The following is a 16281-nucleotide window of genomic DNA, read 5'->3' on the forward strand; positions in this document are numbered from 1 at the left end:
ACTCCAGTAATGAGTATCTGAGTCTTTACAAGGCTGGCATGTGCTCTGGAGGAGGGGAATCAGCTGTCCAGTTCCCTATTGACATAAAAATGGAAGATCTGCCCCAGACAGGTGTGTTGCCAGCTACACCAAGCCTGCAAGAGCAGCCTGTGTGCAGTCAGCTGCCTTCAGTGCAATGAATGTTTCTGAAGGCACTGCTAATTACTCTGGAGGATTTCAGGATGCACAGAAGCATGGGTTGACCCTGGCGTCTAGGTCTTACAACTTCATTAAAATAAGATTCACTATGAAATATAACATTGTGGGATTTCTCTTTGTTTTGATCTATTAGTCTGTCTTGTGCTAAAACCTATCACGCTGGCTGAAAATCAGAGTTTCTCATCAGCTTGAACATGGCTGATAAGAAAAAAAAATACTCTATAAAAGTTGTTGGATTTTTTTTTTTTTTTAAATTTCATCCATCTATATAATTTTTCTGTCCCCCATTACCAGAAATATCTGCAATGTTTAAGGTTTAATAAACCCTCGAAGGCCCAGACTGCTGGTTTCTTGGAGCGCAACATGGAAATCATTAGAAAACATGTACATCTATAATACACGTTCAAAGTTGAATCTGATGGTCCCTGTGGAAGAGGAAGTTTTATCTGTCTTTCTGTAGGCACAAGCTTACCATTTCTTCATGTGAAGCTGTTGAAAGAGCATGCATACAGATGAGTTCTTAGATGTCTGATAGCAATTTTCTTACCCAAAGATTCTATTTGCATGTGACAAAGTAGATGCATATAGAGTCTGGGTTTCATTTTGTGCTTACATTGAGCATTTAATTGACTGCTGCTGAGCACATCCTTGGAATAATAAGCAGCATTTGCAACTTCATCCTCTAAAAGTTTATATCACTTCTGCTGGATTAACACTGTAGAAAATTACTGGGAGTATGATAACATATGCAACATTTGGATGAGTACCAAAGGAAAGGATTGCATTGAAGAATGCATTTTGTAATGATGCAACAGGTGTTTTGGCTAAAATCCTGGGCCAATAAATGAAGTAATGTTTCCATGTGTTATTAATTAAGCTGAGATTTCACTCTCAATGTTAGCCCCTAAGACTGATCCAACCAATTTTTTTCAGACCTGTGGCTGAGTTCAGCTAATGACCATTACTCAGTGTCCTTGCTTTCAACTCCAAAGAACAATTAAAATGATATGTTAAAGTTTGTACCTCACAGTCTGTTTGGACCAGAGTATCAATGGTTTTGGGCTGACTGAAACACTCATGGATGGAATGTATAATACCTTGAGCACAGGCTGTATTTGACCCTATTGTGATGAACTACTCTAGAGCTTCTACATACTCTCTTGGATGTCTAGAGTACAATAATAAAGAATTTTTGTTTTCGTCTGGTTGAATTTGGCCACGCAAGCTCTGCTTTAGATTTTGTTTCAATAATTTCAGTTAATGGATACAATAAAACTTCACAGAAATGGATGATGTTGAGTTGAAGAGCCCAGTTGTATGCTACCTGTAGGCAACAGAAAACTACTGAAAACCACATAACTGAGTTTTACTTGACCATTCACAAAGAATGGGAAGAAACTTACTAGACCAAAATGTTTCAAAGTACTGCTGTTGCATGTATTGTGTGTCACACTCAGCTGTGTTCACTAAATTAAAGGACAGCTATTACATAATACAGCTCCACAACATACCTGGAGGCAATGCAAGGTGAACTTACTCTGTTATGTTTAAAAATAAAAAAATTAAAAACCCTGAAATGGTTAAGGGAATAACAGTGCTTTCATGTGCAAAAGTATATGTAGATAGTTGCTTTCTATCTCCACAAGAAAGAAAAAAAGTTTCAGATTAAATGATCAACATCCTTACCTTTGGTTATTAGTGGGTATTTTTCTTCCTAAGTGTGGGAGGAAACAGGTAGTGAGTAACTATATTCTAGTTTTTTGTTAATACAGAGAAGCCTGACAGAAAAAAGTCTTTGAAATTATATGATCTATATCTCAAGACAAAGTATAAGCAACAACCAATCACCTTTTCATTCCAAGGACGCTTGGATAGGAGACTTAATTGTTTGCTGATGAAGGGAAATAAGGAATTTCTCATTTTAAAGAAAGCTGTTTACCATCAGCTTTGTTTGTTTTGAATTTGTATTTTTGTACTTTTTTTTCTGACACTGAATATTAAATGTAGCCAGTGTCTGAACTTGTTGTGTAGCCAAATCTGTAATTATTGTACTACATAATAAGTCATAATATCAAATCCTTTCTTACTTGATTTGTGATTAGGAGCAGATCGGGAATTTTCTGATTAAATGTTTTTTTCCTTGGAAAAAGTAGATATGCTGACACTAAATGTTTTCATGGGTAAAATACCTGTTCCAGTGAATGATCAAGAAAACACAAAGCTGTGATGGACTTCCTGCATGCTTGCTAGGAGTCTGGGGACTCCTGGATGCATTGCTCAAAGCAAGGCTCTCATGCAAAACAGCCAGAGAGCAAAGAGCTTGAGAGCAAAGCTGAGAGCCTCCTGCTTCCACGTGACATGGCCAAGAGACTGACAAGATGTGAGCCCCAGCTCCCAGTTTGACTCAGCCGTAAGATCTGGATGTCTGCAGGCTCCCATCTCTCCCTCTCAGTCCATTGGGACATCATGTTAAAAAACTATGAATTAAGATCAGAAATGTTATTTAGAATGTAGGGATCAGTTCCACACATTACAAGCAAGGGTAGGTGGGACCATTTAACTGAGAAGAACCACACTCAGAGTTGTTATCTACTGTGTGTTTAAATACTTCCCTGGAGATGGGAGAGTTCAACCATTTCATAACTTCTCCCATTTTTCATTACAACTGAAATTCTACTTTTTTTTTAATGTTTATAACAATTAGTGAAAATAGTAAATAATGCCATTGCTCTTTGATCACATAACAGAAAAGATGGCTATCTGTCTGCTGTAGTTCTTAAGATGTTTCACAGAGTTGACAATGTAACCCAAATAAATTTAATTAACTAAAAACAGGCTAATACATACATATCATAGAAGTAAAACAAAGGCACATGTGATCATCCCAGGCATTTCACATTTTGCAAATTTTCTGCTCATGCCAGTATGTAAGCCCATCAGAAAACAAAATTAGCACATAAAGTAATTCTCCTGTAAACTGAACTTTTTACTTTTAATCAAAAGTTAAAAATAACTGACAGATGGGGAGTATAATAGCTGAGGGAAACCACTGTGTTAATGCATCTAGCAGTTCCCAAGCTGGACTACACATCTTGCTGGAATGGAGTTTAAATAAATTAATGATTTCCTGAACCCATCTGTGTACACCTACCCTGGATCCTGGCTATTCATAGCCCTTCAAATGTTACTAAAACTACGGAAGTAGGGTGGAAAGAAATGTTCCCTGCAATACAGAATAATGCAGTTGTAGTCAGTGGAAATGCTGGAGCCTCCATGGTATGAAAAATGTATATTTCAAATAAATGCATTAGTGTAATGTTTACATATGCAAGAAAACAGTGGCATAGCATGAATAATTTTCCCTCTAACTAAGAATGTGCAAAGCATCTTAACAGACAGTACTCTGAGGTTTTAAAACAGTTTGAACACTGTATTATTTCTTATTATTTATCCCTTTGAGAAGTTATACATTCTCATCTTTACTCAAAGATTTTCATCAGAGCAACGCTTGCTCTCAGGCATATACTATGGTCGTGACCATTACTAAGATGACAACAGAAAATGGCATTACCACATCCTCATTTTGTTGGTTGTCGTCATTTCCCCATAGACCTCTTGACCTCTCTGTGTGTTAATTCAGTTGCTGAGTTAACACTGTCCTACTGCAGAAACAAAAAAATTGCTATGTAATCTCCCTCTATCTCATACTTGATTCATTCAGTGTCAATTCAAGGCATTGTCAAAGGCATTAGCTGTTTGTTTGTTTTGAAGGATCATGTTTTCACAAATACTCCAGAGAAAAATAATGGAAAGTGTGAACCACAGAAGGCAGTGCTTCTCTTTTTCTTATTTTTCTTTTTTATTGTTGTTGGGATTTTTGTTCGTTTTGTTTTCTGTGTATATAACAATCCAAAAGATAATATCACACAAAAAGTGTACAGGGGAGAGCATAAGCACGTGGTCATTTTGCGGGTTTGGTAAGTTTGAAAGTAATTACAGTTTTACCATTTTAATTTTATCATCTGCAAATGTTAATGAGCATAGTATGCATGGTCCCTCAGAAGTTCAAGACTAGCATTGTTTCATTAATTTCATTTATACTCTTTGCACCCATCCTGCATTTGTCAGGCTTTTCCACATAGTGTTGCCAGAGTACAAAAAGGTGTAAAATGAGGAAAGCAGTGGCTCAGTAAATAACTGAAGTCAACATTGAAGGAATATAACGTTACGTATGACACACAGTATTCAATCAGGTCTCTTCTACAAGCAATTGATATTCTTGATAGCCTGTGCATAATGTTCTCAAGAGACTTAGAAGGATGTTAACATTTCATTACTCTTGCCATTGATTTTTTCTGCTTTCTTCACAACAAAAGTCAAAACATGACCTCTTATTCCACTGAATTAGTTCCAGAGCACTTAGCATTATTGACCTCCTAATGAAAATTAATGATTGCTCTTTTGATCCAGTCTTTCAAATAGGCACACCAAGCACATTTAAGAAACAGGCATATTTCTTTCTCATATTGAAATGAAATAACACACAGTTAAGTAATGAAATGTACATTAATGCAACATTAAATTGGCAATGTTAAGCACACAGAATTCAAGAGATTTGAACTGCATTATCAGGAGTTGATGCTGCAAAGATTTAAGCTTGGTAATAATTTCATACCTGGAAAGCCAATGAATTTTACAAGTAAGGACACAGATATGCTTAAAATATTTCAGCCCCAGGCCCTAAATTTATAGTAAAAATCTGGAAAGACTGAAATGTTATTACTATGCAAAAGAGATAATTGCACATTAGTTTAGGTATTTCTCTGCTTTCCTTTTCCCTTGTAAAGCTAGAGAAGGATTCAGATTATCTTCAGTCAATTTTTTCTTCTGTGCTTACAAGCTGTCACCCTGCAGTTGAGTGGATTTCCTTCATACAGAGCCTTTTACAAATGTTTATGCACAAATTGACTTCAGCCTATGGATAAGGATCTCTTCTCCTTTGCATCTGTGTAAATAAGAATTACCTCTACCAGGTGAAACAGGAAAGGTGAATGGATTAATATCTGGAGATTGGGTGAAAGCTTGCCACTTTACCTAAACAACTTCCTATACCTGTGAAATTCTCCCAGAAATAATTCCTGGGTAATTATCTAGGAAATCTGCAAGAATAATGAATAAACTAACTTACTTTCTTCCTCTCTATCTGTAGACAACAAAGACTATGATGCATATCTATCCTATACCAAAGTGGATCCTGATCAGTGGAACCAAGAAACTGGAGAAGAAGAAAGATTTGCTCTTGAGATCCTACCAGATATGCTTGAAAAGCATTATGGATATAAGTTGTTCATACCAGACAGAGATTTGATTCCCACAGGAAGTAAGTCATATATTTATGCTTGTGTGTTTCCTTAACAGCAAATGCAGTCATTGTAGTGATTGTTTTGGTATTGTTTCTATGCTTATTTCTTCAGATTATCATCTTTCCTTCCTCATTTTAGGTAACAATGAAGATAAACCACCAAACATACTTAATTTTTATTTCCCAGATAAGAGGATTATTTTTCATTAATAATATTATATGGATTGAAGGTGAGACAGTGCAGAAAGGGAATACACAAGTAAAGAAAATGAATGAGACTAATATTTTTTTCACAGATTTTTGAGAAGAATGACTACAGAGGTCTTTGGTTTTTGTTCCTTAGAGTTTGCCTGGAAAGATATCCATGAGTCTATTTATTGCAGAAATTTAGATAGGAAGGAAACAGTTGTGTTTGGACTAAGGCAAGGGCTGAATAACACCAACTACAGCAGAGCAAAGTAGTGAATTTTGTTAGTGTCCACTGTAGATAAATATATAGTGCAGGTACTGGACCATTCTCAGAGGCTGAAAATCGTAATTTATTCCAGCTGGTACAGGTAGATCTTTTTCATGTTTCTTTCGTGCATTCCAGCCTACATACAGCAATTTTTTGTAAGTTGCTCTAGTATTCTTCATAACTTCAGTGCAACCATATAGACAGCTACTAGGTTCAATATCTTTTACTGAGGATAAGAAAGTATGCTTGGTATAAGCAAAGTACAACATCAAAGCTAATTACATGAGCATTTTTTAAATCTACAGCAAACTAAACATTAATTTGAAGGAGACAACACTGTTTTTGTGAATGTATGTGACAGGGTCATGAAAGGAATACAGGAATCTATCCTTACAGTACACCTTAGAGTATCATTAGGTTTAAGAGTGAATCACATAGTTGCTGGTCTGTTGCCTACCTGGGTGACTTTGCTTTTTTAAGGGAAAAAAAGGTGAACACGTTTGTTCCAATAAAGAGATAGACATTTATACAAAACCACAGCTCATGAACAAACACTAACAATCCACAGTGCATGGGGGAATAGTTGTTTTGCAGGATCACAGAATGGTTGAGGTTGGAAGGGAGGGACATCTGGAGGTCATCTTATCCAATTTCCCTGCTCAAGTAGGGCCACCTGGAGCAGATTTCCCAAGAGCATGTCCTGGTAAGCCAACCTGGCACATTGCAAGTGATATTTTTGCATATTTCAGTGAGCTCTTCTGGGAGCAGGATTTGCCTCTGTTGTTTCTCCTCAGTCTATGGGAGTGAAGTGTTTTCTTAGATTGAATTTTGAGCACTTGTCTTATTTTGTAGCCTACATTGAAGACGTGGCAAGATGTGTAGACCAAAGCAAGAGACTGATCATCGTCATGACTCCAAATTATGTGGTAAGAAGAGGCTGGAGCATCTTTGAACTGGAAACAAGGCTTCGAAACATGTTAGTCACAGGCGAAATCAAAGTGATACTGATTGAATGCAGTGAACTACGAGGAGTTATGAACTACCAGGAGGTTGAGGCCCTGAAACATACTATCAAGCTCCTCACTGTCATTAAATGGCATGGACCAAAATGCAACAAGTTGAATTCCAAGTTCTGGAAACGTTTACAGTACGAAATGCCTTTTAAGAGGATTGAACCCATCACACACGAGCAGGTTTTAGATGTCAGTGAGCAGGGGCCCTTTGGGGAACTGCAGACAGTCTCCGCAATTTCCATGGCTGCTGCCACCTCCACTGCTCTTGCCACTGCCCATCCAGACCTACGCTCCACCTTTCATAACACATATCATTCACAGATGCGCCAGAAACACTATTATCGAAGCTATGAATACGATGTACCTCCTACTGGCACCCTGCCGCTTACCTCAATAGGTAACCAGCATACCTACTGCAACATCCCTATGACACTTATAAACGGGCAGCGGCCACAGACAAAAACTAATAGGGAGCAGAATCCCGAAGAGGCTCACACAAACAGTGCGATACTGCCCCTCTTGCCACGGGAGACCAGTATATCAAGTGTAATTTGGTGACCGAAATGCAAGGGGCCATCAACCCCCTTGAGCAGGAGCTGAGTCTGCAGTCCGGTGCCTGGAACTACATCCTCGACTGCTGCTGTTAAACATGCATTACAATTGATAACATACGAGGAAAAACAGGGTCTTGTACATATGTTTTTTGCAATTTCTTTGTAGCATCAGTCTTCCTGTTTTACCCATGTCTCTTCCCATTCACATTTTCAACTTTGTTTTATACGTCATTGGAATTTGTATATTTACATTTTTTTAAATGAAGAGACTGCTGTATAGATAGGAAAATTTTTTGCTTCATTAGTATAATTTTAGACTTTTTGTTTGTTTGTTTTTAACCTCTCTTGGGAATGCTTGGACAAAGCTATGTTGATATCAGAAGCACCATCCATTTTGTTGGCCTGTCTAGCCTGATTCCTGAAGGCCGTGCCTGCTGCAGTTCACCTCTTTTGGAGAATATTTGTTCTTAGAAGGACCCCATCCCTCACTGAGAGCTCCAGTTTCATTTCTACTCCCGTAATGTGCACTGCTCCTTCCCTGCCCTTACACTGACCCCTAATTGGGGTAACACCTCAGTCTGATCATCTAACATGTAACTTGCTAGATACCTGTTAAACAACAGAATATACCCAATCTGTATCAGTTGCTTCACAGTAGTCACTACAGACTGTGTAGAAACTAGAGATGGTTTGGCTTTTGCTTTCTTGGATTTGTCTTCTTTTTTTTTTTTTTAATTTTTATTTTAAGAATTAGTTTATTGTATCCCTTTTATAAATATAAAAACAAACCCTATTTTTAACACTTCCTCGAAAAGTTTTCATATGGTTGTGGATTTTATTTTTAAGCATTTAACTTTTTCTTTTCCCCCTTTCAAAATACTGCAAATACGATCATTTGCAATTGTCAGGCAAGTAAGACAAGTGAGGCAATAGGCACTGAAGTGCAGAGTCCCACTGATATTTACAGCCATGACTTCCAAACCAAAGGGGAATGAAAAGACAGTATTGTAGATGGTTTGTCACTTTGTATTATAGAAAGTGTTATTTTCTAAAAAAGTAAAAGCAAAACATTATTTTTTGCTGTGGATTACAGAGTCCCCTTGTATTTTAATGTTCCAAAAACTGTTATTTGCTTTAAAATGATATATTCAGGATTAAGAAGCCTTCTTTCATTTGGTTTTAGCTTGTAATGACACGTAAAACTTTATTCATTTCAATATGATTTCAGGAAGAACTCAGGCAGAAAAAAATGACATGAATAACAACAAATATCTTTGTTTTCAGAATAAACTTTATTTATACAAAATTAATATTTAAATCAGACCTGGAAGTATTAAAAATGATTTATTCACTTTAATGAATAAATAAATTAGTTTTATTTTTTATGTATGATTCTATTTGAGGAGTTGCAAATAATGTGTGTACCACAGCTGCCAGGGAAGAAAAAAAAAAAATCAAACCACTATGTTTACATCTGTACATCTTTAAGACAAATGAAATAAGCATTTAAAACATACTTACATTTCAAATAACAGAAAAATCCTTTCTGGTTTTAGAAAGAGAGAGGAGTGGTGGCGTAGCTCTACAACACATTCAGGACAAGCTCTCTGCTAGTCTCTGCTAGCAGAAGCAGAGGAGCTGGGGTGGAGTTACTGGTTGCAGCACGCTGTTATATAGTCATGGGTTTGATTTACCCTGGCAGAAATGTAACTGGTATCCTGGAAAATAGACCTTATAATCTATTTATGTAATTAATTAGCTTCAGGTATTTTTATGGTACCTGAATGATATTGGCCAATATAATGGATGCGTGGGGTTTGTTCGTCCTGATTGTCACAAGGGGAAAAGTACAGCTTATAGTATTTTGCTCTTCTTAATGAGAAGTGATGGGTAGAGAGTGGGTAAACTGCAGTTTGGGGGATGTTTGTGGGAGTAAACCAGAACTGACAGTGTGGGAGGAAATGACTATGCTCCTGCTGTGAAAGTCAAGAAATCTTAGTATCTGCATAACAGGCTAATAGAACTTTGGGATGTGCACTGACTTTTATTGCTTAAAAATGCTTATTTCTCTGACAACTTGCTCAAGTCCTTTTCTACAATCTGTTTTTGTTCTTTATTATGGTGTCTCTCTCTGGACATGTGCCAAACATCCACAGAATGGAAATGAAGCTGCCAGGTCAGAAAAAAAATTAAGAGAATTTTGCACATTTGGTTGTTTTGCTAGTGTAAGAAAGCTATTATTTATTTGCTCTTAGACACCTGTCCGGCACAGATGGCATTTTCTTTCATTCATCTGGATGCCAAGTGCCCCAGTATCCTCTGAAAGCAATGCATTATTCTTTCCCTTTTCCCTCCCCTTTACATGCCCTGGGGTAAAGACTGGGATGTGGAATAAATGTAGGATGTAACTATCTGACCACAGTCACTTTTACACGATTGGTAGCTGTTTCTTTAGCCACATGGGGAGTACTTTTCTGTTGTTCTATTTTTAGTATAGATTTAAGCACTTTGAATAGCATGATTCAGGGATTGACAGATACTATTTGGTATTCTCACTACTTAAAAGAAGTATTTCTTATAATGTTTTGTCATAATGTTAAACAGAAGAAAATCAACAACAACAAAAAAAGAAACAAACCACAAAACAAAACCTGAAATAAATGGTGAAGCTGTTTGTGGCTTTAGAAACATTCCTTCTTAGTATTCCTCCTCTGTGAACAGCTCTGTGTGGGAAACAGTGAAGGAAACTGTTGTGTGTTCACGTGCTTTATGTTTGAGAGAAGTTCTGTTGGAAAGCAAAATAAAATGAAAAAAACAACCAAAACAACCAAATTTGTCATTGCCCTAGTGCTTAGGCTCCATACTTTTTTGAAGATTCTCCAGTTTTTGACAATGCAGACTGAAGTGTGCATGTAATTGCCATATATAACATTTAGCCATAAGCAAATAGCACTTTATTTTAAAAACTGCAGTGTGATGATTGGAAAAATTTACTCTGCCTGGTCAATTACTTTGGGTCTGTATGTGGATTCTATGCACGTGAATTATCCAAGTGTGGTGCTTTGTCTTTATAAGTCTCTCTCTAATCAGGGTAGTCCTTGATATAAAACTAAAGGACTCTGTTGCACAACTTGTAGAAATTCAGTATATAGGTTTTCCGGACAGCACATATGACTGGACAGAAATGAGGGACCGTACAGTATACAGCTAATTATTTTGAAGGCAAAGTGCATTGCTGGGTCTGATTCTGTTCTCAGTTGCAGCAGTGGGATTTGAGAGTAAACCTAATAAAGCTGAATGAGTGTAAGATTGATTTGTGTGGGGGAAGAAAATTGGAAAAGCAAAGAGGAAAAGAATTCGTATTTGCAGTCTGTGTCAAGATGAAATCTTGGCTGCAAGGAAAGCAGCAGCAAAATGTCTTCTGCATTTTAGTAGGGACCCAGTTCTTACCTGGCAGCCAACATGAAACATTTGCAATATGATCTGGTTCAGAGCTAAATACTGTTAGGCTTAGATGCAAACTAAGATTTTTCTATTACCGAACAGCTGTGAAAACCATGTGTGTGTTACATAATGGGTGATAATCAGCTTCAAAATAATTGGAAATCTTGTTATAGCCTCCTGATTAAAATTCACAAAGTTTTACTTAGATATTGTACATTAATGACACATTTAAATTATAGATAAAATAGCAAGATTTGAGGAAAACTGGCCTGGTAAACAGGCTTCCTTCATTCTTAAATTGGAAAAAAAGAAAAAAAAGAAAAAAAAAGAAAAAAAAGAAAAGGTTAAGCTAGCAAGCCTAAGGAGAGTTTAATTAAAATCCAAACAAGAAAAAGAAAATCACAGCAGTAAAGTAAGCTCAAAAATAGGAAAAGGCCAATGGAGAAGAAAGGTCAAAATAACCCACCTGGTTTTTGACTGTACTGTGGCTTTTTTTGTCATGCAACGCTCTATACTCTGGCTGACCTATATAAAGCAACTTTTTGGAGGCCTATCCAGACAGATCAGCAACACAAATATGTCCTTGTATGTCTAATACACTCCAAATGATCTTGTACTTGTTGGTAGTCTAGCACAGGGAGTTTTTGTTGTGTCTTCTATTGTTGTGATACAAAGGATGGCAGAAATCTGTCAGCGCTAAAAAAACCCTCTGTAACAGACTGAGTTTATTACCCAGAGAAACTATATTCTTCACATCCACTCCTTATTTGATTTGCTGTTATTACAACACCTATTTTACCCCATTTCTCAGATGAGCAAGAAACTAATGTGACTTGTATCAGAAAAAATGTAAGCAATTTCCTAACAATGAGTCTCCTTGCATAATGAATGCTGCAAGTTCCCTTGCATTTTTTCTGTATAATCACAACTATTCACCTCCTAAATAGCCACTGAGTGGAGGTTGGAGAACACCATTGTGTCTTTCATTTGAGATTCACTGAATTTAGGATGGTTACTGAGCTGTTATTCATGATGTAATTTTGCTGGACTGCTTCCCATCGACTCTGGCTATATCCTCCAAGAAGACACGTTGGCAGCGTTGCACTTCTCCAGCTGGTGTTGGGTTCATGTTCCAGAACTTGGAGTTGTTGCCCTGAGGAATGAAGCTAATAGAAATGTTTCAGCTATTAAGAATTTTCCTATGCTTTTTGTTTGTTTAAGTTCTGTTTAAGACAAAGTTTGACCTTTACTCTGGACTAATAAACACTGCAGGTGGGAGGTCAAGGGTCCACAGAGACATTAAGTATTCAGAGCAGAAATTACAAAGGCAGGCCTGATATCTTATCTGGAAAATGTATACATTCTGAAACTGCTCAGATTACTGAAAATGGAATACATTGGTATTAAGAGTTGTTGAAGGGAAGTATTCTATTTGTTATTAGAACCAGCCTCATTCCAAAAGCTTTTCAGTGTTCTTATATTAAGTAGCCAATATCCTAGATAATGTAATTTCAATTGAAATAATTTTTGATATTTTTTATAAAGACGTCTCCCTTAACCATCAAGGCATGACAGAAGGAACACACAAACTACTCCAAAAATAAAGTGGACGTTTTTTTAACTTTCTCTTTCTCTTTTTATCAAATATTAACTCTTTCTCTGTGCCCCTCAAAAATATAAAATAATCCAGGAAAAATGAATACCTGCAAAGCCCATACTCTTAAACACATTTGGTGATGGATAAAGACATGCAAGCTGGGGTGAGGGGCTGCACCACATGGTTACAACTGAAAAGCTCTGCAGCAGGGAGACTGTGTGCACCCGCACAGGGAGAGGGAGAGCACTGGGCACATTGTGTTTAGTTACTCCTGTGTCAGGTTGGTGCAGAAGGAACCACAGGCTCAATACATCACCATTCTTCTACCTGCTATAGGCAACACGCAGAGAAGGTGAGCAGTAAGCCTTGAGTTTAGTGACAGTAAACTTGAGTGCTTTTAGCTGACTGCACAAAGATCCCCTATTGCAAAGCAGGCAGAAGAGCAGAAACAGCTGACAATGTTTCCTGTTTGTTCAGTGTGCAGAGTAAAAGCCAGCACTGAGCATAGAAAGAGGTTAGCTTACTGGGTTAGTGTGCAATTCACTAAATGACAGTTACAGGAAATTGCCATCTCTATCAACAAGCACCACACCTGAGCTCCCTTGCAGCAACTTCCATCCTGTCCCATTCCATCCCATCCCATCTCATCCCATTCCATCCTGTTCCATCTTCTCCTGTCTATTCACCTTGCAGGCTGTATTAAAAGCACAAGCACAAATAAGCTTGCTATGAGCCCTGAGGTTGGGGCATATGTGAATACTCTGCAGAGATGTCTAGGGTGAGTAAATGTCTTCTCTCCTAAGAGGCTTACAAGAGCAAAGCCTTGATTTGTAAAAAGTTTTTATTTTAGTTCTCAGATTGCACATCATTTTTCACACCCCTCTAGGGTGCTCATATGAAACAACATTCTGATACTGTCATGAACCTTCTGTGTAGTAAAAAAAAAGTCTTAAAATTAAGTCAGCCATGGGCTCAAAATATTTTCACCCATGCATCTATGATTAAGCTGCAAAGTCTGCACACACACTTGGAAAGCAAAAATAAACAAAGAAAAGCAAAATAGCAATTACTAAACTCTATTTAAATGTGCTTTTTAAGGGCTATATTTTTTCAGAGAAGGTTGTTTTCTCCTGCTGTTTTGTAGGAAGTTACATGAGAGACTGTTTAAAATTTTCTTTTTGTTCTTTGCATGACAGGTAAATCACAGCAAGATTTTATTTTTTTAGGAAGTCTCATTTTTCTTTCTAAGTTTAAAACACAAGTGGCAATGAACTTACAGACTTAGAAGAAATTGTTTGCCAGAGTTAATAGTCTCTGGTGAACAGCTCACTGCAACCCTAATTAAGTTCTTAGGGACATTTCAGTAGAAAATTTAAACAATTAGTATTGCACATGTACCTTCAGCATCACATTAGAAAGTTGTACATTTGTCTTCTTAAAAGCCAAGGAACTTCAAATGGAACAATTACGTAAATACAAATTAGAAAGGAAAACAGTGAGACAACTGTCTCTCCCATCTGTCTTAGATGTTTAGTGACAGCAGATTCCTTTGAGATCACTAACCCATGCCTACCTCATCAAAACACATGAATCCGCAAAATGTGCAGAAATCTGGGCAAAAATTGTTGCAATAAGCACTCTCAAATCTTAGTTACATCACAGAAAGCACTTTATATATTTTTAGGTCTATACATAGGTATTTTATCTTTTAATTATTTAATCATAGAACAATACAACAAAATAAATAGCATGCTCATAAAAATGCAAGGAAGTCCCAAAAACCTGTGTTTGTTTATGGGAGGACACTCCATGTGCAGCAAGAAGGCAGCAGACTTGTAACCAGGCCATTGCTAGGTGGCATTTCGACACAGATATGTAGCTAGGGGTGACATGGGGTGGAAGAAGTATAACAAAGATTTTTCCTGGTCATGTCACAACTAGGTAGGTGGTACAAGACTAGTGCTCATGCAGTCTTACTGTCATGGGAGATTACAAACATTCTTTGCCTGTAGGACACTAATACCCGAATGTACCAGGTACTTCCTTCACCTCCTGGATGCTATCTGAAGCAATTTATATGACCTGGTTAGAGGTAGGGAATTTTTTTTTCTAGATTACAAGATCTACTTGATTCATAGGAATATTTGCTAGAGCTCCTCTCATTGTAAATAGTAATCAATGTCAATATGGTTCATATTTTCTCTGCTTACCTTTTCACTCTTCTAAACAAAAGAGATTGTTAAAATCTCTCAGTGCCATATAGCAACTACCATTTCTATACTTTAAAAAAAAAAAAAAAAACAAAAAACAACAAAACCAGAAAACTTCAGGTATTTGAAGAGTGAGAAACAGTAGCAAAAAAATTGTCTGCTTGAAATGACGCCTACCAAGTTGTTCTTTAGGGAATGTTGAAGAAAAATGCACTGGACAGTCACCTGGGCACCTTACCTTATATATTTTTTTCAAGATCCTGGCAAAGATAAGTCTAGAGCATAAGGGATTAGAGACAGACTGAAATGCACATGCATATATTTTTCAACAGTGTTTTCATTCCTTGTAGCTCCTCCTATTGTTTTTTGTTTTGCTTTGCTTTATTTTGTTTTGTTTTCATAAGGAAAGACATCAGGACTGAGATACCATAGCACCACATTAGTTTAGGGATGGCACAGCCACATTAGAAAGAATGGAGATGAGTTCCAGAAAACTGAAGTATAGCAGTCATAAACTAGGCTGAAAATCTCCTATTTGTGCACATTGCAGCTGTTCAAAGAGCTTTGGATCTCCTTAGGTCCCACTTCAGTCAATTCTCCATTTCATAGGCACTCAAAGAAAGAGGTTTTGAAAGGGAAAATGGTGCTTTCAGATACCATAATACATGAAGTCTTAGACACAGTGAGTCTAATGCCACAAGCTCACTGAGAAATGAGGTTTCTGTGAGAAACCTGAGGTTTCATTCTCATTTTGGCCTTCTGATTGCCATCTGCTGGTTTTCTAAGGTTCTCTGAAGACTCAAAAAATAAAATAAAATCAGATATTTCAAAGTCAAGGTGAATCAAAGGAATGTATTATAACATCACTGATTGTTTCAAATAACTGACAGGAATGCAGATAGCTGCCCCTTCTTCCCTTACCTCTTCCTGTCCTTCTGCCCTAGATAGTCATCTTCTATAATTTATTTTGCATATGCTGTAAAAATACAGACTAGGAGGTTTTTTATTATTATATTAGTCAGGAAACTAATATGCTCAGAAATAGTTTAATATAACATCCTGGTTTCATCATGAAGGTTTGCATATTTATTGTATAACTGTTCATCAGCTAATAAAGTAGGCAGCTGTCCAGTGCTGGGCAGTGCTGAAGCAGCTCTGAAGCAGCCAACACAGTTTGAGTTGAAGATGATAAAAGACAAAATATTCATCTTTATTCATCTTAGCTCTTACAGTAAAATGGAATTAAATCATCTTCCCAACATTATATCTAAATTTCAACTGCTGTCACTCACAGCTATTTTGAGTCACATATGATTTTTGCAAGAAAAGCACACTAGCAAGTCTGTACAGTTACTAGTGACAATGTGACTATCCATAATATATAAACTTAAGCATATGCACCCTTTCATGGGTAAGTATTTTTATTAGCTTATTGTACATAAACTG

At 37.0% G+C, this 16281-nt stretch overlaps 1 protein-coding gene across 1 annotated transcript in view; it reads left to right on the forward strand.

Moving 5' to 3' along the window:
* Positions 1-7588, forward strand: part of IL1RAPL1 (interleukin 1 receptor accessory protein like 1) — a gene marked incomplete at its 5' end in the record, with an annotated part of 28733 nt that extends 21145 nt beyond the window's left edge. Inside the window, 2 exons of the mRNA XM_010177242.1 lie at positions 5408-5578; positions 6870-7588. Coding sequence (XP_010175544.1) covers positions 5408-5578; positions 6870-7588 — 890 coding nt within the window. The remainder of the gene's footprint in view (positions 1-5407; positions 5579-6869) is intronic.
* Between the last annotated feature and the right edge of the window lie 8693 nt (positions 7589-16281).

The sequence above is a fragment of the Antrostomus carolinensis genome, unplaced genomic scaffold (genome assembly GCF_000700745.2).
Source record: "Antrostomus carolinensis isolate BGI_N321 unplaced genomic scaffold, ASM70074v2 scaffold6091, whole genome shotgun sequence".
Taxonomy (NCBI): domain Eukaryota; kingdom Metazoa; phylum Chordata; class Aves; order Caprimulgiformes; family Caprimulgidae; genus Antrostomus; species Antrostomus carolinensis.